The sequence below is a fragment of the Ascidia mentula genome, chromosome 4, assembly GCF_947561715.1.
Source record: "Ascidia mentula chromosome 4, kaAscMent1.1, whole genome shotgun sequence".
Lineage (NCBI taxonomy): Eukaryota > Metazoa > Chordata > Ascidiacea > Phlebobranchia > Ascidiidae > Ascidia > Ascidia mentula.
The window spans coordinates 15438014-15459021 of NC_138569.1; the positions used below are offsets into that span (position 1 = coordinate 15438014).

The window sequence follows — 21008 nt, forward strand, 5'->3', positions numbered from 1 at the left end:
GCATAAAATTACGTTCCAGTTAACTTGCTCGTTTGCCTTGGTACGCATGGCTGCCACTGAGGTTTGAGGGAGCAAATGGTCTGTTATTGTAAAAATAGATTAACACAAGCAGTTGCTATCTGCACAGCCAGAAAAGAAAAATGAGGAACGTATTTAGCTTTGTAATGTTTGGGTAAGAATTTAATTTTTCGTTGGTAGTAGTAGTATTGTTTTTTTGTCTTGAACTTAGCAAAGTTAAGCACAGTTAGGTAAAAAAGGTATGTTCGTGAACATTAAACTGTATTCAAATGAGGTTAATTTCCAAGTGCAAAAACTCAGCCTATGCAATTGGATTAGTGGCGAATTACCTTCTCGCTACTAAAACTAACTTCGGTGACAAAAAAATACGCGCCTAATCCAGTTGTTTACGCACGATTTAATCGAAGGCCATAGCATGAATGTACATTCATTGTTGGTGAGAAGAGACCCAAAAAACGACGTCCACAGCAGTACGGCCGGTCGGGTCAACTCCAGGTCACCTGTGTTACACCACGAGTCATACTAGAGCAGTGGTTCTCAAACTGTGGTACGCGTACCACTAGTGGTACGCGAGAGCTTTTCAGGTGGTACGCGATTTAGTCTGCTCTATACAATTTGCCGCACTTTGCAGAAGCCAAAACCGCTGCAAATACATGATGTCGGTTTTTTTTATTGTGCATTTGTGACGCAATAGTATCAACGTGAAATTGTTGCACTGTTGAAGTAATTCTGACATCGTGTATTCAACTGTGCAACAATTTCACGTTGATACTATTGCGTCACAAATGCACAATAAAGAAATCCAAGCAACTGGTGATATTGGCGAAATTGTTATTCATTGGTGGTTTGTCATAACAGTTATGGTATAGTAATACGGTGGTACGCAGTGTATTAAAAAACAAATGAGCGGTACGTGATTGGAAAAAGTTTGAGAAACACTGTACTAGAGTAACTAACAATGTATCTGCAAAAACAATATATTTGACACAAAACAAACTTTTTAATAAGCATCAATTTGACAGGCGTGACCTGGAGTTACCCCGACCGACCGTATCGCTGCGGAAGTGGTTTGAGTCTTCCATGTTAGTGCGCCGGGAACACAAAATAAACCCCACTGAAAATTTTTCTCAAAGGTGGTTGAACTACCTCTTTGCCCGTGGATACAAGACTGGTTTAAGGGAAAATGATTTACCAGACCTTGAAAAACGTGGAAAATCTGAGAACCTCTGCCAAATGCTGGAAGGGTATAACGATTTAGTTTTAGATTGTCACAGTTTCCTTTATTTCTACGACGTTTCGAATGTAAAACACCATTTCAATGATAACAAACGAAAAAATATTTTGAATTGTGGTAGGAACTGGAATGTTGAGATGGCTGAGGCGAAATCTAATGGAAAACGCCCAAGTCTAATAAAAGCAACGTGTAAAACCTTTGCGAACCAATATTTGTTCTTAGGCATATTTGCTGTTACACAGGTATATAGTTATTTATGTAAACATAGTTCTATATACATCTATTGTGATGCCAGATTTTTTTTATAGGAGGCAATTGTACTTGGCAATCCATATTTGCTGCTGGGATTTTTGGGTTTTTTCGAAAATCGTGCAACATTGAGCGAGGCATACTTATATGCCTCCGCTTTGACCATCACAACTATCATGTTTGGAATTTTGCGGGAATGGTATTTTTATCAAACCAGTATCATGGGTTTGCATCTGAGGGCAGCTATGTGTGCGCTCATGTACAAAAAGGTACCATTTTCACGACTGTTTGTTGAAAATGACATGCTTTGGGATGTGACAAATAAATGACTTTTTTGTAGACTATTCGGTTAAACCAAACTTCACTTTCCAACACAACTACAGGCCGAATTATTAGTTTGGGGGCTACTGATGTCATACGGTTTGACTACGCAAGTTTTGTTCAATCTTTGAATCTGAGTTTACCCAAACAAACCCAACAGGTCTTACTTACATGCAGGTCCCCGCGTACATTCATCACTTCTGGATATGTCCTATATTTCTTGTGGTTGTTGTGGTGTTTCTGTGGCAACTGGTTGGAGTTTCTATTCTTGTATTGTTTGGTCTCATAGCATTCACCATGCTCATGTCCATTGGCTTCGGTCGATTATACGGAAAAAACAGGTAAAATATATTCTTTGCTTAACCTTTTAAATGCTATAAAACTGAATCGCGGAATATACGAGCCGCTAAAAAGTACGTAATTTATATTTGTCTGACATGTAGAATCGCCCACTGCGCAGCCCAGCAAACACACTATGTAGTTTCGACTTTCACAACGTTGCCTTAGAGTCGATAGTTAACCTTATGTCTGACATGTTTTCCACGATTATACAGATTTGAGTATAAAGAGACTGGTCCGTATTGTTATTAACACTGTCATGTTAAAATAAGCGCGAGCCTTATCTGTGACGTCGGTCAGCTCAGCTCCTTATAATGATGGAGCTACACCAATCGCGTCAGTCAAACTGATGATGATATAAGTTTTTGTCGAAACGTCTTATTTTAACATGACAGTGTTAATAACAATATGGGCCAGTCTCTTTATACTCAGAATTATGAGAAAACCCGTGAGTTGTGTTCCTATACAGATTTATTTAAAAAAAAATTAAAATCATGCACACATACTTTCTTCGTGCAGAATGAAAACTTCGTTACGAACGGAAAAAAGAGTTCGAATGATGAACGAGATCTTGTCAGCCATGAGAGTTGTTAAGATGTTTACTTGGGAAAAACCATACCAGAAGTTGATCGAAACAATGCGCAGGTAATGAATTTAGACTCAATAGTTCCTCTGAAATACTTTTCTCTCCTTCCTCCGTAGAAACGAAATTTGCCAAATACTCAACAGTGCATATCTCCGTGGATTGAGCATGGCCATGATATATGTCACAGGGAAACTAGCAATGTTTGGAACATTCGTACTCTACGTTTCCTTGGGAGGAGAGCTTACAACTTCTAAGGTGCCATTATGCTTATATGCACTGTTGTGTGGAATGCAAAAAAACTTCGGTTTATTGTCAAATATTTTTTACTCGAACGGTTTTATTTGCCCTGTTTCAACTCAAAAACGCATTTTCACACCAGGTGTTTGCAGTCATAGCTTGGATCAACGCCCTTCAAAAACCCGTTGGGAAAATATTTTCAGGGGCTGTTGACTATACCTCCGAAAGTATCGTAAGCATGCGTCGCATCGAGGTAACTATTCAATATCAAATAAACTTGAAAATATATGCGAATATTTCTGCAATACGGCTCCTCTGGCCACAATTTCTCAGTTTGTGCGCCTTAACATTGACCACGTTGTATTATTCGTATCTTTACGCCCTGATGGAAGTTGCTGCATAGCCTATAGTGGTCGAAACGTCGATATAATAAAATTATTGCCAGAAGATAACATGCCTGGCTGCATCAGTAGTAATTAATTTATGCGATTATGACTCGTATTAGAACTTTCTGCTTCTCGATGAAATTAATTGTCCAAAGAAATCTTCAAAAAATCAGTGTGATGGTAAATTGATACAAAAATCCGTTGGTGAATCACAACCACAAATTCTGATTGAAAACTTCACAGCATCATGGAATGAAGGCAACATTTCTTACACCTGCAACGTAAGCAAGATATTTTAAGCTAAATTTCGATTTGACGGTATTTACTTTCAGGAAGATGAACAGCAGCGATCAATGACACTAAAGGATATCAACATACAGATAAACAATAACATGTTGTTGGCTGTGATCGGACCTGTAGGCAGCGGAAAGGTTTGATGAATTAAGTCATTCATTCCACTATTTCTTAAGCATACCATTTTAGTCATCGTTATTGAGTGCAATACTGCATGAATTGCCTCCAAAGATGGGTCGAGTCTTAGTACAAGGTCAAGTTGCTTATGCGGGTCAGATACCATGGGTATTTTCGGGAACGATCAAAGAAAATATTTTGTTTGGCGAAAAATACGACAGTGAACGCCTGAATGAAGTGATCGACGTCTGTGCAATGAGAGAAGTAAGTTTAAAATTAATGATCATGTTTTGCAACATGCATAAATGTGTATAAATATATTCAGGATATCAATTCATTTGACAACGGTGTAGACACGTTGGTTGGTGAACGTGGGATAACATTAAGTGGAGGACAGAAAGCCAGAGTAAACCTTGCACGAGCTGCTTATAGAGAAAACACAGACATAATATTGATGGACGATCCGCTTAGTGCAGTCGATTCAAATGTTGCCAATCAACTTTTTCATCAATGTATTTGTGGGCATATGAAGAACAAGGTATGAAACCTCTTTCTGATGTTGTACGTACTTTTTTTGATGTTCCACTTTAACTGCAGCTTCGTGTGTTGGTCACGCATCAGTTGTCAATGCTGAAGACAGCAGACAGGATATTGGTGCTGAAGGAGGTTTGTGTTTCACTGAGTTTCGCAACCTTTTACCTTGGTAACAACAGTAATGTTTCTAGGGTGAAATATGCAGTTTTGGAAGCTTCGATGAACTTTTAGCTGATGGAACGGATTTTGTCACTCTTCTCAGGCATGACGAGAATGACGAGGCAAAATTGACAAAAGCCCATGGTGCGATTTTTGCTTGGAACAGTTATCCTTTTTGTGATCGTGTTAAATTTAACTAACCTTGCTTCGACCGCCCTAGATCAGTAATTGATCGTATTCAACAATAACATAGCGCACTAAATTGTTTACGATTGTAGAACAATCAATATACAAGGCAACTGTAAGCTTAATGACTACCCAGTACAAAGAATTGCGGAATAGGCTAACCCAGATTTGCAGGTTTGGCAGTCCAGACAACCTAGCTGGATCAGTCACTTTGTTTACAGGAACTCAGTGGTTTGACGGGGTATATTGTGGCCAAGGTACACTGGTGCGCAAGCGCTCAACTTGCCAGGCAACCTTTACATATTCCTAGGGGATCTCTACCACCATTTCAGACAACGCAGTAATAATTCATGAAATGGCATTATTGGCAGGATCGCCCCACTGCACAGGTCCCGGTTAAGCGATCACAACTATCGTGCAATATACCCCGTGAAGCCGCTGAGCTCATGTAGCTCAGTTGGTAGAGCGTTGGGCCTGGTTAGCCCAGGGTCGTGAATTTAAATCTCACTGGGAGGTTGATTTTTCAAATCTTGCTCCGACTTGTCAGGAAAAAGGCTGATCCAGCCAGGCTGCAATACCTGGTCAGCCAATCGCTAGGCAAGGCCCTTCGCGGTGGGGCGAACTTCACTGTACAGTTATCAAACTTCTACTTTTGGAAGAGTTCCTTGTATTATTACTAAACACTTTAGGTAAAATGGAAAGAGCTGTTGTATCCGCTACAGAAAGCGATTTCGAGGAGAAGCAGGTGACATATTCATATTTGTTCCAAATCAACAACAGTAACGTAACTGGTATAAAGCACCATATCCTATTGCTAACACAAAAACTTGGTGGTAGATGAATACCTATATATTAGTTTGATTCAAATTGGTACAATAATCTTTCTTAAAACTGAAGGAAAAGAAGATTGTTAAAGTTAAAGAAGAGACGAAAAAAGAAGGGGACATTGGGTGGAAAGCCTTTTACGAGTACATGGTTTACAACAAAATTTCATTTGTCCTTATCATCCTTTGCACATTGATCAACCAAACCATCTATGTTGTATTCGACTGGTGGCTTTCCGTTTGGTGAGAATATTGCAGTAAAGAGTTAGGGAATATTGCAGCAGAGACAAAATTATGCAATGTTAGGTCAGCGGCTTCTGAAAACTTTAATGCGGATGGAGGCAACTATTCTATCGTGGCAAGTACAGATAACACAACAACGTCTATTACTACGACCACGACTAACACAATAACGTTTGACAACACATACTATATAGAAGTTTCTGCTTGTGAGTTGAAAGTGATAACTGTATTTCTAACAGAAGTATTGACATTCACTTTTCTTGACTTTAATGCAGATCTTCTTGTTGTATTTGTCGCTAGCATGATACTACGATGCATGCTGCAAATGCGACATCTAGTGATGTCAGGGCTGCGAATACACAACAAAATGTTAAATTCAATTCTGATGACTCATATCAGGTTTTTTGACGTCAACCCAATTGGTAGCTACCATATTTACACCACTATTATTTTTATTGGTAATTATGTTATATTCACACAGGTAGAGTTTTGAATCGTTTTTCAAAAGATCTGGGACAAGTTGATGAGATTCTTCCCCGAATGTGCATGGAATTTGTTCTTGTATGTTTATCTAAGCCAAGCGCCAAACATTTGTAAAGCAAAGTACAAGTATCTTCCAGCTTGTAGGACATATTCATTGTAACTGCAGTCTTAATCCAAACATATATTTGATTGTGGATCTGTTTCTTTTATGGTTCTTTTTTGTAGGATTTTGGTTTCCTTCTTTCTGCGGTAATCCTCTCATCAGTTATAAATTACTTTATTCTGATACCATCCATTCCGTTGTTGCTTTACTTCCTATGGCTTCGTCGATATTACGTCACAACATCACGTGACATCAAACGAATTGAGGGAATAAGTAAGTGGTATAAAATGATCAGCAAGTTAATCTTAAAATTATAGGTCTAATAAAATATCTTGCGCGCTCGAAACGCAGATTACCCAGGCAATTAGATGATTTTATTTTGCAATAGTTTGTTGATGAAATTGCATAGTATTAAATTTAAATCAAGTGTCATACAGAATTTTGAATTGGAATGTATATTTTATAGCAACCAAAACGAGAATAGATTATTTTTTTAAGTGGACAGAGCCTTGTTTGAACACTAATATGGGGAAGCAATATTTTTGTTTAGACCGAAGTCCAGTATTTTCCCACATGAAATCTTCACTTGATGGGTTGACGACTGTTCGAGCTTTCGAAATGCAGCAGGAGTTTGAAGCTGTGTTTCATCGATTGCAAGATCGCCACAGTCGTAAGAACTGCGACAAAATATATTTAGAATCTTTAATTTACGATATTTTGCAGGTGCTTGGTGTACGTTTGTTGGAGGCAGTCGATGGTTTTCAATAAGACTCAATCTCATCGCTGGATTATATTTGGGAGCGGTATGTTTTCTTGCCGTGATCACAGTATCGCAAACCAACTTGAGTGCTGGAGAAGTTGGGTTGACAGTCACTTATGTGATGTTGATGTTTGCCAAACTGCAGTGGTGTGTGAGAATGACCACCGAAATAGAAACCCATGTAAACTTCATTAAAGAGCATATTATATGAACTGGAAAATTAATACAGGTGTTTTTAGATGACGTCAGTTGAAAGGATAAGGCAATACTACAAGCTTCCACAGGAGTCATCTTTAAGCAACCCAAACTCCTCAACAAGTATTATGTCACATTGGCCAACGCAAGGTGGAATAGAATTTAAGGATGTCAGCTTTGCACATTACAATGGAGGCCCTGATGTGTTACATAACATTTCGTTGAAGTTTTGTCCACACGAAAAGGTTATTAAAAACCAAACTGCATATACTCTCTATATAGAATATACCAATGGTTTGTAACAAAATATCCCTTTGTGAGGAAATACCCCTACTTGCGTACCCTGATATACAATAGTTGCTGTGCATGTAAGGGTTTTTGGTGATTGTTATCGTATCCCATATTTACGCGTGCACGAGGTGTGTTTAAACATTTCCTTTAATTTTTGAGTAAGCAATTACCTTCAAATTTGTTGATAGATTGGTATTGTTGGAAGGACTGGGGCTGGAAAGAGTTCAATCATTGCCTGTTTGTTTCGATTCAACGAACTCACGTCAGGACAGTTGCTTATTGATGACGTGGATATCTCTGAAATGGGCCTAAAAGCTCTGCGGTCGTCAATTTCGGCAATTCCTCAAGTATAAGTCGTTGTTTGATTTGCTTAAGTATAATAAAAGTGATTATTTTGTGTCGATGCATGTCAAGTGTTTACAACAATAAAGGTTTTCCTCTGCATTTAGGACCCAATCTTGTTTGCTGGAAGCTTGCGTTACAATTTGGATCCGTTTTCAGCTTACTCCGACCAAGATATTTGGAATACCCTGGACAAGGTAAAAACACATTTTCAACAATACTGTTCCAAAAAATTACAAACGATAATTTACAAACATTATTAATGTCATACCTAAACAGCGCTAAACAGCGCTAAAGAGCAAATACAAATACTTGCTTTAAAAAATAGCCTGTTAAATTGTGTCATTTCCAGGTCCAAATGAAAAATGAGATCGAATCTCATCCTAAGAAATTGGAAATGGAATTGTCTGAGTCTGGTTCCAACTTCAGCGTCGGTCAACGCCAACTATTTTGTCTAGCTAGAGCAATCTTGAAGAAGAACAAAATTTTAGTTGTTGACGAAGCGACAGCGAACGTTGATGTCAGGTTAGTGGAAACTTTTTGTTTTTGTTTTTTTCGTCTAATCCTCTTGTATATCAGAACAGACCAGGCTATTCAAAAGACTATCAGAAAAACGTTTCAAAATTGCACTGTAATTACGGTCGCTCATCGAATTGACACCATCATCGACTGCGATCGAGTTTTGGTAACTTTTTTTAAAGTTTTCTACTGATCTAAATATTTATTAACTATGTTGTGTTGAAAGGTATTGCATGATGGCAAAGTAATGGAGTTTGATGAACCGCACAAACTTTTGCAAAGCGACGGAATCTTTAGTGGAATGGTGAAAGCAATAGGAGTTTCTGAAAGTCAAAGTTTGCGAAAAGCTGCAGAACAGGTTTGGCAGTAAATTATTTCCTTTTTTCTTTAAATTATAATTTCCTTTTTCTTCTTTCAGGCATTTTTTGCAAGAAGAATAATTTGAAGAAAGAAAAGAAATATAATGAAACAATGCAACTTTTGGAATGAAATAAGAAAGTTTTAATGCTTACCTCAAAAGAATGCTGTGATTGTTCTTACTTTTCAATAGTAATGATTTCCTTTTCTCCATGGCAACCCACATGTTTATTATTTTGTTGTGTAGCACGACATTTTATTATATTAGAAGTTTTAACATGGGCTAGGAAATTGTTTTGTACAAGACAAGCTTGGATACCGTGTAGGGATTGTCACATTTCATTTTGCGAACATGTAGTGTTCACGCTGCCATGTTTGGTTTAAAAATTTATCGTATTATTTTACTATTCGAGGTTATAGAAATCTCTGTCACAGTTGCTTGTGCGTATCACAAATTTTTGCTTTGTTTCGCAGTCGCTGTTCGCTACATGGTTCATATGTCATATAAGACAAGTGTCGTAGTATTATTATCAAATTCACCAAACTAAAAGTTGTTTTACATTACAACAACAGAACATTTGCATCTACACGTTTTGCTTTAGCTTTCCGACGCAATACCGGAAGCAGTAATATTGTTAAACGTTTGTTTTTCGATCGCATTGTGTTCATTTAAACCTGATGAAGCGAAAGATACTCGTGGAAGGAAGTGTACGTGAATACAAGTCAGTATTTTTATAAGTGCCAAACCCGAGTGCCAAACCAAGGGACTTCAGATTGTTAAATGTGTTTCCAATGCAGTGACTGTGAAACATTTCTGCTCGCTTATCTTTAGGAGTCTTCGTACATCGTTCGCGTACCACCCAAATCCATAAAAATTCCCTCTAAATTGTGCAGTAAAACGCTAGGAACACCCAAAATACAAAAAAAAACTTGACAATAGTTTGAGTAAGGTGAACTTAATCCCAAAAAGACTCGATCAACGTTTCTTTTTAACAGGGTGTGTAAACGTGTAAAAAACAAATAAAAGTTAGTAATACCACACAACAATGCACATTCCAGCGCATTTGGTGTTAACCATTTGGGTTCCGTGAAAAATTCCGCACCAAATTAGAACGGTATAATGATAAATTTTTGATTGACAAAACCTCAGTAAATACTCTGGCGGTGTTACTTTGAGATTCGTTAAGATAGAGGTGTTGGGTGTAACGTACATAGAGGCGCCTAGTTTTCATTTTTCCAGGGGGGCGGCTATATTATGACGTCATAATTTGTTACTATGACGTCATCAAGTATCAAAAAAACTGTGTTTGAATTTCAATGCATGAGGCGTATTAGCCAAAAGGGCGGCGTTAACGACGAACACACGAGATCGGTTTACGACACGACCAATAACTACCTGTTGGCATATCGTACTGCGAGACTGACGTTGCAACAACCGATGTCAGTTACGCAAGCGAAACTAGGTTCTTTTTTCTTCGAACGTTACGAATGCGACGAGTTACATGGTGCAGACAGACGTGCGTAATAGCCACTCCTTTTTTTTGAAAAACCCCTGCCCCCCCTGGACTAGGCGCTTATGAACGTATATGAAAAAACATTATCTGCAGCAATGACATCTACCATGTTTGTGATGGAACTTGAACAAGCCACCGTAAAAAGGGGACCTTGCAGCGTAACAATTCTTTCCGGTCGGCTGCTTTGCTGAAGCTATGTCTGCTTACGTGTTCTTGCTGTTAATTCTAAATTCGACTCCGTGGCAGACTGATTTATTAATGAAAACACACGTTTGCTATGTCAGGCGGCTTAAAGTTTAAATGTTCCAAGCGCGTTAGTGACTGAACGAGTAACTTCTACCGCGTGCCAGTTGTTAGTTAAGTGACCGAGACTATAGTCAACTATAGTTGGGTGCCAAAGTAAAAATGACAGAGAATGACGACGAACTATGACAACGAACTGACAGAGTAAAGTATGAACGGGTATTTAACAAGTTGCAATAAAAAAAGGTATGTCGTCGAGCGGGATGACAGAAGACTGTGTGAGTTCTGCCTGAAAGGCTAACACCGTCTGCAGCTATGGTCCGTCTGTGTTCCAAAGGTGCGAAGAATTAAGTAGGGAAACATGCGTGTGCTACACCCTTGATTAGGGATCCACGAATATCATTGTTTGGTTGAAAACTCAGGGATTTCTGCTGTAGGCTGGGTTCCATCTGCAATATGATGTGAACTCTAAAACAGGTCCTCCCATTGGCACATTTTTTCTCTTCTTTTTTTTTTGCTATAACTTGTTATTTTGCCTTGACACGCATGACTTCCACAGAGGTTTGTGATTTATAATGGTCTGTTACTGGGTAACTAGGTCAAACGCAAGCAATTGCAATCTGCACAGCCAGAAAAGGAAAATGAAGAACGTATTTAGCTTTGCAACGTTTGGGTAAGAATTTAATTGTATGTTGGTAGTAGTTGTCTATTATAGTAGTATTCGTTTCTAGGTATGTCTTGAAAAGAAAAAACTAATGACGTAACCGAGTTAAGTTCATCAACATCATTAAAGTATATTGAAATGAGGTTGTTTTCCGAGTGCAACAACTCAACATATGCAATTGGATTAGTGGCGAGTAACCTTCTCGCTACATTGACAAAAATAACGCGATACAGTCGTTTCCTCGCGACTTAACGTTCGTTCCTTGTTCGTGCGTCCAAAATACAAAATACTCTCTAGTCAAAATTTTTTTTTCCCAAAGGTGGTTGAACTACCTCTTTGCTCGTGGATACAAGACTGGTTTAAAGGAAAATGATTTACCCGACCTTGAAAAACATGGAAAATCTGAGAACCTCTGCCGAATGCTAGAAAAGTATTTAATTTCGGATTGTCACATTTTTTTTTGTTCGATATCATTTGAGTTTAAAACAAGCAGTTCAATGATAACAAACAGTAAAATATTTTGAATTGTGGTAGGAACTGGAATGATGAGATGGCTGAGGCGAAATCTAATGGAAAACGTCCAAGTCTAATAAAGGCTGCGTGCAAAACGTTTGCCCTCCAATATTATGTCTATGGCATATTTGCTGTTATACAGGTATATGGTTTTATATGTATACATACATCTATTGTAATGCCAGATCTTTTATAGGAGGCAATTGTACTTGGCAATCCTATTTTGTTACTGGGATTTTTGAGGTTTTTTGAAAATCGTGCAACATTGAGCGAGGCATATTTATATGTTGCAGCTTTGACCATCACATCTATCATGTCTGGTTTTTCGCATGAATGGTATTTTTATCAAACCAATATCATGGGTTGGCATCTGAGGGCAGCTATGTGTGCGCTTATGTACAAAAAGGTAACATTTTCACGATTAATTGTTAAAAAGTACAAGTAATGTGTCAAATAAAGAAGTTATGTAGACTATTCGGTTAAACCAAACTTCACTTGCAACCACAACAACAGGCCGAATTATCAGTTTGGGGGCAACTGACGTCATACGGTTTGACTATGCAAGTTTTGTTCAATCTTTTAGTTTACCCAAAAGTGCAGCACAATAAGCCTATATGTCTTATTTGCATTCAGGTCAGCACCTACATTCATTATTTCTGGATTTCTCCTATATTTCTTGTGGTTGTTGTGGTTTTCCTGTGGCAACTGGTTGAGGTTTCTATTCTTCTAATGTTGGGCCTCATAGCATTCACCATGCTCATGTCCATTGGATTTGGTCGATTTTACAGAAAATTACGGTAGTCTATAATTTGTGTTTTATTTTTGCTAAAATCACCATTTAAATGCCACAAGGATGAATTACGTAATATATGACCAACTAAAAATTACGTAATATATATGTTTGTTTATATTTGTTCGACGGCATGCTATCTTAGTTACCGGTGATTGTGGTAAATTATTTAGATCTTCAAATCATACCGTGAGTAAGTTGTATTTAAAATCACAGACACACATTTTTTACGTGCAGAATGAAAACTTCTTTACGAACGGAAAAAAGAGTTCGAATGATGAACGAGATCTTGTCAGCCATGAGAGTTGTAAAGATGTTTACATGGGAAAAACCGTACCAGAAGTTGATCGACACAATGCGCAGGTAATGAATTCAAACTCAATAGTTTCTCTGAAATACTTTTCTTTACATCCTGACTAACAGAAACGAAATTCGCCAAATACTCAACAGTGCATATCTCCGTGGATTCAGCGTGGCTATGACGTATGTCACAAGTAAACTAGTAATGTTTGGAACATTCGTACTCTACGTTTCCTTGGGAGGAGAGCTGACAACTTCTAAGGTGCCATTATGTTTATATGCACTGTTGTGTGAAATGGGATGACCTAAGGTCGTTTATTTTCACAAATTACTTGAACGGTTTTATTTTTCCTGTTTGAACTTAAAAAAGCATATTTCACACCAGGTGTTTGCAGTCATAGCTTGGATCAACGCCCTTCATAAACCAGTTGGGAAAAAATTTTCAGCGGCCGTTGACTATACCTCCGAATGTATCGTAAGCATGCGTCGCATCGAAGTAAGTATTCAATATCTTCTAAACTTAGAAAGAAATTTAAGGGATTATGTCTCGTATAAGAACTTTCTGCTTCTTGATGAAATAAATTCTCCCAAGAAATCTTCCAAAAATCAGTGTGATGGTAAATTGATACAAAAATCCGTTGGTGAACAACCACAAATTCTGATTGAAAACTTCACAGCATCATGGAATGAAGGCAACATTTCTTACACCTGCAACGTAAGAAAGATATTTTGCTCTAAGTTTCGATTTGACGGTATTTACTTTCAGGAAGATGAACAGCGATCAATGACACTAAAGGATATCAACATACAGATAAACAATAACATGTTGTTGGCTGTGATCGGACCAGTAGGCTGCGGAAAGGTTTGATGAATTATGTCATTTAATTCAAATATATGTTTTAAAAATACCTTTTTAGTCATCGTTATTGAGTGCAATACTGCATGAATTGCCTCCAAAGATGGGTCGAGTCTTAGTACAAGGTAAAGTTGCTTATGCGGGTCAGATACCATGGGTATTTTCGGGAACAATCAAAGAAAATATTTTGTTTGGCGAAAAATATGACTGCGATCGCTTGAATGAAGTAATTGATGTCTGTGCAATGAGAGAAGTGAGTTTGAATAATTACATCTTTAACAAATCTACATAAATGTGTATAAATATGTTCAGGACATCGAATCATTTGACAACGGCGTAGAAACGTTGGTTGGTGAACGTGGGGTAACATTAAGTGGAGGACAGAAAGCCAGAGTAAACCTTGCACGAGCTGCTTATAGAGAAAACACAGACATAATATTGATGGATGATCCTCTAAGTGCTGTCGATTCAAATGTTGCCAATCAACTTTTTCATCAATGTATTTGTGGGCATATGAAGAACAAGGTATGAAACCTCTTTCTGGTATTGCAGGTCCTCTTTTTCAAAGTCTCACTTTATCTACAGCTGCGTGTGTTGGTCACGCATCAGTTGTCAATGCTGAAGACAGCAGACAGGATATTGTTGTTGACGGAGGTTTGTGTTTCGCTGAGTTGCGCAACCTTTAACTTCCGTAACAGTAGTGCTTCTAGGGTAAAATATGCAGTTTTGGAAGCTTCGATGAACTTTTAGCTGATGGAACGAATTTTGTCACTCTTCTCAAGCATGACGAGAATGATGAGGCAAAATTTACTGAAGCCCGTGGTGCGATTTTTGCTTGGCACAATTATCCTGTTTGTGATAGTGTTAAATTTAACTAACCTTGCTTTGCCTGGCCTAGATCAATAATTGATTTATCGCAACGAACCCCCATAATTAATTGAAGCTAAAAAGTGAATCCCATTCAAAAACAGCAGCAAATTAACAAAAGCAACAGCAAGCTTCGCGTCAACTTAATGCAAATAATTGCGGAATACCATGTGAAACTCCCTTCCCTTACAATTAATTTAAACCAGTGGAACCTTGCGTTTACAACTTTCCAAAAACATGGTCGCTTTTATTTTAGGCGGGAAAACCACGAATTTTGCAAGACTAACGGGTATTAATGAATTTCTTTCATAATAGTTGTAATTTTTGCATACATGTCTAAATTGCTCTCTAGATTGAATCTACCGCCAAAATTAGCCTGGTGAAGCAATGTTAAAATCAATATCATCTTTTACACAGATTTTCCTTAATGTGTTGGCGGAATTAACAACTTGCTAACTCACCATGAATTTATCATAACTTGTCCTATTAGTTCTACTTTCCGAACCGTTTCGAGTATCATTACTATACAATATGTGACTGGCGGTTTGTCACGTAGATATGTGGCTACAACCTTCAGGCCTAATGGAAAGAGACGTCGTATCAGCTACAAGAAGCGTTGTTGAGGAAGAGGTGACATTTTTGCACTTGTCTGTTCATACCAACAAATTTTTTTACAAAGTTGCCCATTAAAATTAGCAATTAAATCGTGACTAGTATGAAACACTATATCCATAATGCTTACATAAAAACAGGGTGGTAGATGAATATCAAATTTTGTACAACTATCTTTCTAAAAACTGAAGGAAAAAAAGATCGTTAAAGTCAAAGAAGAGACGAAAAAAGAAGGGGACATTGGGTGGAAAGCCTTTTACGAGTACACGGTTTGCAACAAAATTTCATTTGTTCTAATCATCCTCTGCACATTTGTCAACCAAACCGTCTACGTTATATTTGACTGGTGGCTTTCCGTTTGGTGAGAAAAGTAGTGTAGGCCTACAGGTTTAAAAGTTTGTATTTTAACTGAAAGAAAAATGATGTAATTTTGAAGGTCAGCGTCTTCTGAAAACTTTTATGCGGATTTAGGCAACTATTCTGTCGCGGCAAGTACAGAAAACACAACCTTTACAACATCTATTACGACGGTTAGCACCAATGTAATGACCTTTGACAACACATACTATATAGAAGTTTCTGCTTGTGAGTTGAAAGTTATAACTGTATTGCTAACAGAAGTAATGGCATTTCTTGACTTTAATGCAGATCTTCTTGTTGTATTTGTCGCTAGCATGATAATACGATGCATGCTGCAAATGCGACATTTAGTGATATCAGGACTGCGAATGCACAACAAAATGTTAAATTCAATTCTTATGACTCATATCAGGTTTTTTGACGTCAACCCGATTGGTAGCTACCATATTTACACCATTTGTATTTTTATTGGTAATTATGTTATTTTCACACAGGTAGAGTTTTAAATCGTTTTTCAAAAGATCTTGGACAAGTTGATGAGATTCTTCCCCGAATGTGCCTAGAATTTGTTCTTGTATGTTTATCTAAGCTGGTCGCCTAACATTGTACAGCAAGCTTGTGAAGCAATGGTATCTTAAGCTTGAAGGACATTTTCACTGTGAATACAGTCTTAATCCACACATATATTTGATTTGAAATATGCTGCTCTTCTGGCATGAAATTAACGCACTATATTGTTACGACGTTCCATCGGCCATTCAGCGAGACGTTATGAGGGTTTGGTACCGCAATTTCAACGTAAACCACACTAAAACATTCAGGGGCACAAAAAAGAAAAAGGGACAGGTTGACACCGCTTATCAGATCACGTGGCAGAAGCAAAACACGAAACACTGCGGGAGTCGAAACAGTGACAATAAGTTGGTGTAAACTGTCGGAAAGTATACACATTGTTCTTCGTAATTGACGCATCCACTGTTTTTTGTGGATGTCGCATGGAAAGATGCCAGCAAGACACCAGAGGGAAGCTAGTTAACAAAAAATAGTCAGATGCGATATTATGTTTGTCAAATATTTTGATATCGTCTGATGGGGGTAGTCTTGCTGGCATCTTTCCATGCGACATCCACAAAAAACAGTGGATGCGTCAATGACAGTATATACAGAAGAGCAGTATATTTTAAATTGCAATATGTTTCATAGTTATTTGATTGTGGGTATTTTCTTGTAGGATTTTTGTTTCCTTCTTTCTGCGGTGATCCTCTCATCGGTTATAAATTACTTTATTCTGATACCATCCATTCCGTTGTTGCTTTACTTCCTATGGCTTCGTCGATATTACGTCACAACATCCCGTGACATCAAACGAATTGAGGGAATAAGTAAGTGGTATGAATTGACGAGCAATATCACAAAATTCTAGTTGTCATACAATAACTTGAAAACGTAGATTAACCAGCCCATCAGATGATTTCAATCGTTTTGTAGATAAATAGGTAATGCAACTGCCTATTGTTTATTTAAATACGTCTGTTTTAGATAAAAATAAAAATAAAGGTTTGTCCAAAATTTTGATCTAGGAGGTATGCTGTACCGAAACCAACAGGCGAATTTGATGCATCTTTGGGCAAAAGAGCGTCAAAATAAGTTTAGAACTGATAAATTTACGTAGTTTGTATCTCCGACGTTTCGTTTGCCTTAGATCAAGGCTTCATCAGGGTGTTTTACAGCGAAATTCAAACGTAAAACGCACAACATTGGCACAAAACGAAAGGCCACACTAACACCGCTTATGAAAGTTACAACAAGTTATTGCATACTGGCGTAAAATACGTACATTGTTAGTACTTTACGTGTATTATCATTAAAGAAATAGAAGCACTATAGCACGCGAACGAGCCATGATCTAACATTACAAACAGTAATATGGAAAAACCTATCTTTGTTTAGACCGAAGTCCAGTATTTTCCCACATGAAATCTTCGTTAGACGGATTGACGACTGTTCGTGCTTTCAGAATGCAAAAAGAGTTCGAAGCTGTTTTTCATCGATTGCAAGATTGCCACAGTCGTAAGAACTGCAACAAAATTTTCAAAATCTTCAAGTTGCGATATTTTGCAGGTGCTTGGTGGACGTTTGTGGGGTGCAGTCGATGGGTTTCTATAAGACTCTATCTCATCGCTGGATTCTATTTGGGAGCGGTTTGTTTTCTTGCCGTGATCACAGTATCGCAAACCAACTTGAGTGCTGGAGAGGTTGGGTTGACGATCACATATGTGATGTTGATGTTTGCCAAACTGCAGTGGTGTGTGCGGATGAGCACCGAAATAGAAACCCATGTAAAGCTAATAAAAGAGCATTTGCTTTTACCTGGAAAATTAATGAATATATTTTCAGATGACGTCAGTTGAAAGAATAAGGCAATACTACAAGCTTCCTCAGGAGTCAACTTTAAACAATCCAAACTCCATAACAAGTACTCTGTCAAACTGGCCAACGCAAGGTGGAATAGAATTTAAGAATGTCAGCTTTGCACATTACAATGGAGGCCCTGATGTGTTACATAACATTTCGTTGAAGATTTGTCCACACGAAAAGGTTATTACAAACCAAACCCCATGCACTCTATATAGATTATACCAATGGCTTCAAACATAATTTTTTCATGTGAGAAACCCCTCCCGGGTAAAAACCCCTGGTATATACAATAGTTGCTGTCCATAGGTGTTTTGGTGGTTGTTATACTTTCCCCGAGGTGTACTTAAACAATTACCTTATTTTTTGGGTACGCCATTAGTTTAAAATTTGTTAATAGGTTGGTATTGTTGGAAGAACTGGGGCTGGTAAGAGTTCAATCGTTGCGTGTTTGTTTCGATTCAACGAACTCACGTCAGGACAGTTGCTTATTGATGACGTGGATATCTCGGATATGGGCCTAAAAGCTCTGCGGTCGTCAATTTCGGCAATTCCTCAAGTATAAATCGTTGTTTGAATTGCTTAAATATAACAGCAGTGTATATTTTATGTCGATGCATGTCAAGAGTTTACAACAATAAAGGTTTTCCTCTGCATTTAGGACCCAATCTTGTTTGCTGAAAGTTTGCGTTACAATTTGGATCCGTTTTCAGCTTACTCCGACCAAGATATTTGGAATACTCTCGAAAAGGTAAAAAACACGGTCACTTTCTGTGCCTATTCAAATAAGTCCCATCAGTGCAGCTATGGTGTAACTTGTCAGCTAAATAGCCGGCAAGACTTCCGCTTCGTGCCTGCAGCTCACTATGAAAAACGTTATTGGCTCTATTGTTTATACAAGGTCATGTCTGAACAATGCTAACGAGCAAAAGCAAATACTTGCTTAAAATAAAGCTTACAATGCTGTTAAATTGTATCATTTCCAGGTTCAAATGAAAAATGAGATTGAATTTCATCCTAAGAAATTGGAAATGGAATTGTCTGAGTCTGGTTCCAACTTCAGCGTCGGTCAACGTCAACTACTTTGTCTAGCTAGAGCAATCTTGAAGAAGAATAAAATTTTAGTTGTTGACGAAGCGACCGCGAACGTTGATATCAGGTTTGTGGAAACTTTTTGTTTTTGTGGTTTTTCGTCTAATCCTCTTGTATAACAGAACAGACCAGGCTATTCAAAAGACTATCAGAAAAACGTTTCAAAATTGCACTGTAATTACGGTTGCTCATCGAATTGACACCATCATCGACTGCGATAGAGTTTTGGTAACTCTTATTTACCTGTTGTACTGATTTAAAAGTTTATTAATTATGTTGTGTTGAAAGGTATTGCATGATGGCAAAGTAATGGAGTTTGATGAACCGCACAAACTCTTGCAAAGCGATGGAATGTTTAGTGGAATGGTGGAAGCAATTGGAGTTTCTGAAAGTCAAAGTTTGCGAATAGCTGCTGAAGAGGTTTGACAGTAAATTATTACCTTTTTTTCTTTAAATTATAATTTCCTTTTTCTGCTTTCAGGCATTTGTTGCACGAAGAATAATTTAAATAAAGAAAAGAAACGTATGAAACAAAACAACATATGGAATGAAATAAGAATGCTCAAACGCTTTGTTTTAAGTATGCTGTAATTAATTTTCAGTGGCAGTGATTTTCTTTTCTGCATGGCAACCCAGTTTATTTACTCTTCTGATTATCACGACATTTTATTACATCAATTTTTAACATGTGCTAGAAAATCAATTGTTTTGTACAAGACAAGCTGGGATACTGTATAGGGACTGTCGGTGTACATCTCATTTTGGTTTGCATGTTGTTGACTTAGCCATGTTTGATGCTCGGTATTTAAAGATATAACGTAAATTAGGTGGTTAATGTTAGCACCAAAACTTTCATTTTTTTTCAGATTTTTTTGTGCGAGGTTATAGAAATCTGTTTCACAGTTGCTTGTGTGTATAATAAGTTTTTGCTCAGTTTTGCAGTAGCTTTTTGCTGCATGACTTATTTATACTGGTTGTGGAACAGTGTGCCAATATTGTAATTTACTAAAATAAAAGTTGTTTTACGTTATTGGGATTACAGGCTTTGCAGGCCATGTATTGCAGCCAATCAAGATTAGCGACATTTTCCCGACAAGTCCAAGCGATATCTGACAAATCAAGCTCCCGGTGAGGTTTAAACTCACGGCCCTGGACATACCAGCAGGACTAACGCTCCAAAGACATAGTATATTGTGGTCAAAGGACACTGGCGCGAAAGAGCACAACTTTCAGGCAATACGTAAGGGAACTCTACCATTTTAAACAGACAACGCAGTAATATTTTAAGCAATGGCAGCATGATTGGCAGGAGGTTCTTACTTGGCGAGCACATCTAACGTATTGAAATCATTAGGTTTACAGACTTCGCAGCACTGGCATTGCAGCCTAGCTTAATTATCTCGATACGATAGCTGTTATCGCCCAGTAAGGACCTGCGAAGTATGGAACGATCCGCCAATCAGGCCATTGCATAAAAAACATTGCTGCGTTGTAATACGTTACAACAAGCTTTAATGACATATTCATTGTGACTGCAGTCTTAATCCACACATATATTTGTGCGTGTGTCTGTTTCTATACAATTTTGGTTTTCTATATTCTGCGGTGATCCTCTCATCGGTTACAAACTACTTCATCCTGATTCCATCCGTTGTTGCTTTACTTCCTTTGGCTTCGTCGATATTACGTCACAAATTGATGTGAATTGATGACCAATACCACAAAATTATAGGACTATTGCAATAACGTCAAAACGTAGATTACCCAGCCAATTAGATGATTTCGATCATTTTGTTAATGGTTTGTTAATACAACGGTCTATTTTTCATTTAAATACGTCTGTTTTTGAGCGAAAGATTTTGAACTGTCCGAATCCGAAATGACCAACTAGTATGACATATAGATTGTTGTTGTGTATTAGGCACACTTTTTGCACTGCCCTTACAAATGCTTATATACGAGACCCGCTTCTGCTTGCCGGTTAAGGCATTGAATGCAAACTTTA

At 37.8% G+C, this 21008-nt stretch overlaps 3 protein-coding genes across 4 annotated transcripts in view; all 3 read left to right on the plus strand.

Annotated features, from left to right (window-relative positions):
- LOC145898888 (glutathione S-transferase 1-like) overlaps positions 1-10658 on the plus strand; it is a 43034-nt gene extending 32376 nt beyond the window's left edge. The window contains exon 5 of the transcript XR_014402449.1: positions 10649-10658. The gene's annotated coding sequence lies outside the window, so the exon portion shown is untranslated. The remainder of the gene's footprint in view (positions 1-10648) is intronic.
- LOC145898886 (ATP-binding cassette sub-family C member 4-like) lies at positions 118-9403 on the plus strand. Of its 2 annotated transcripts, none has more exons than XM_082987534.1 (30): positions 118-172; positions 1152-1262; positions 1374-1494; positions 1561-1770; positions 1842-1931; positions 2000-2163; positions 2681-2806; positions 2864-3002; positions 3127-3237; positions 3490-3651; positions 3703-3801; positions 3854-4045; positions 4107-4319; positions 4379-4447; positions 4507-4618; positions 5350-5405; positions 5558-5727; positions 5791-5933; positions 6003-6149; positions 6209-6288; positions 6436-6586; positions 6864-6983; positions 7037-7254; positions 7313-7513; positions 7748-7906; positions 8009-8098; positions 8254-8426; positions 8481-8586; positions 8647-8778; positions 8839-9403. In XM_082987534.1, exons 1-30 carry the CDS (start codon positions 141-143, stop codon positions 8863-8865), a joined length of 3924 nt encoding a protein of 1307 aa, XP_082843660.1. In that variant the 5' UTR covers positions 118-140; the 3' UTR covers positions 8866-9403. The 2 variants fall into 2 exon arrangements, with proteins under 2 accessions (XP_082843660.1, XP_082843662.1); XM_082987536.1 differs by having other exon boundaries at positions 6864-6980.
- An 869-nt stretch (positions 10659-11527) lies between the features above and the next one.
- Positions 11528-19826, plus strand: LOC145898157 (ATP-binding cassette sub-family C member 4-like). Its single transcript, XM_082986590.1, has 28 exons — positions 11528-11628; positions 11733-11853; positions 11908-12117; positions 12182-12271; positions 12345-12508; positions 12739-12864; positions 12925-13063; positions 13187-13297; positions 13358-13516; positions 13568-13663; positions 13719-13910; positions 13970-14182; positions 14243-14311; positions 14368-14479; positions 15081-15154; positions 15697-15721; positions 15785-15931; positions 15991-16070; positions 16728-16878; positions 17447-17566; positions 17618-17835; positions 17894-18094; positions 18312-18470; positions 18573-18662; positions 18898-19070; positions 19126-19231; positions 19292-19423; positions 19485-19826. The coding sequence occupies exons 1-28, from the start codon at positions 11618-11620 to the stop codon at positions 19509-19511; spliced, it is 3516 nt and encodes a 1171-aa protein (XP_082842716.1). The 5' UTR covers positions 11528-11617; the 3' UTR covers positions 19512-19826.
- Positions 19827-21008: the final 1182 nt, after the last annotated feature.

Excerpts from the sequence above, each read along its gene's own strand:
- LOC145898886 (XM_082987534.1), top strand. The coding sequence starts at position 141 with ATGAGGAACGTATTTAGCTTTGTAATGTTTGG. Across the intron at positions 3,003-3,126 it reads GAGAGCTTACAACTTCTAAG|GTGTTTGCAGTCATAGCTTG; the intron begins GTGCCATTATGC and ends TTTTCACACCAG. Across the intron at positions 8,427-8,480 it reads ACAGCGAACGTTGATGTCAG|AACAGACCAGGCTATTCAAA; the intron begins GTTAGTGGAAAC and ends CTTGTATATCAG.
- LOC145898157 (XM_082986590.1), top strand. Across the intron at positions 15,932-15,990 it reads TTTTGACGTCAACCCGATTG|GTAGAGTTTTAAATCGTTTT; the intron begins GTAGCTACCATA and ends ATTTTCACACAG. Across the intron at positions 19,232-19,291 it reads TCGACTGCGATAGAGTTTTG|GTATTGCATGATGGCAAAGT; the intron begins GTAACTCTTATT and ends TTGTGTTGAAAG.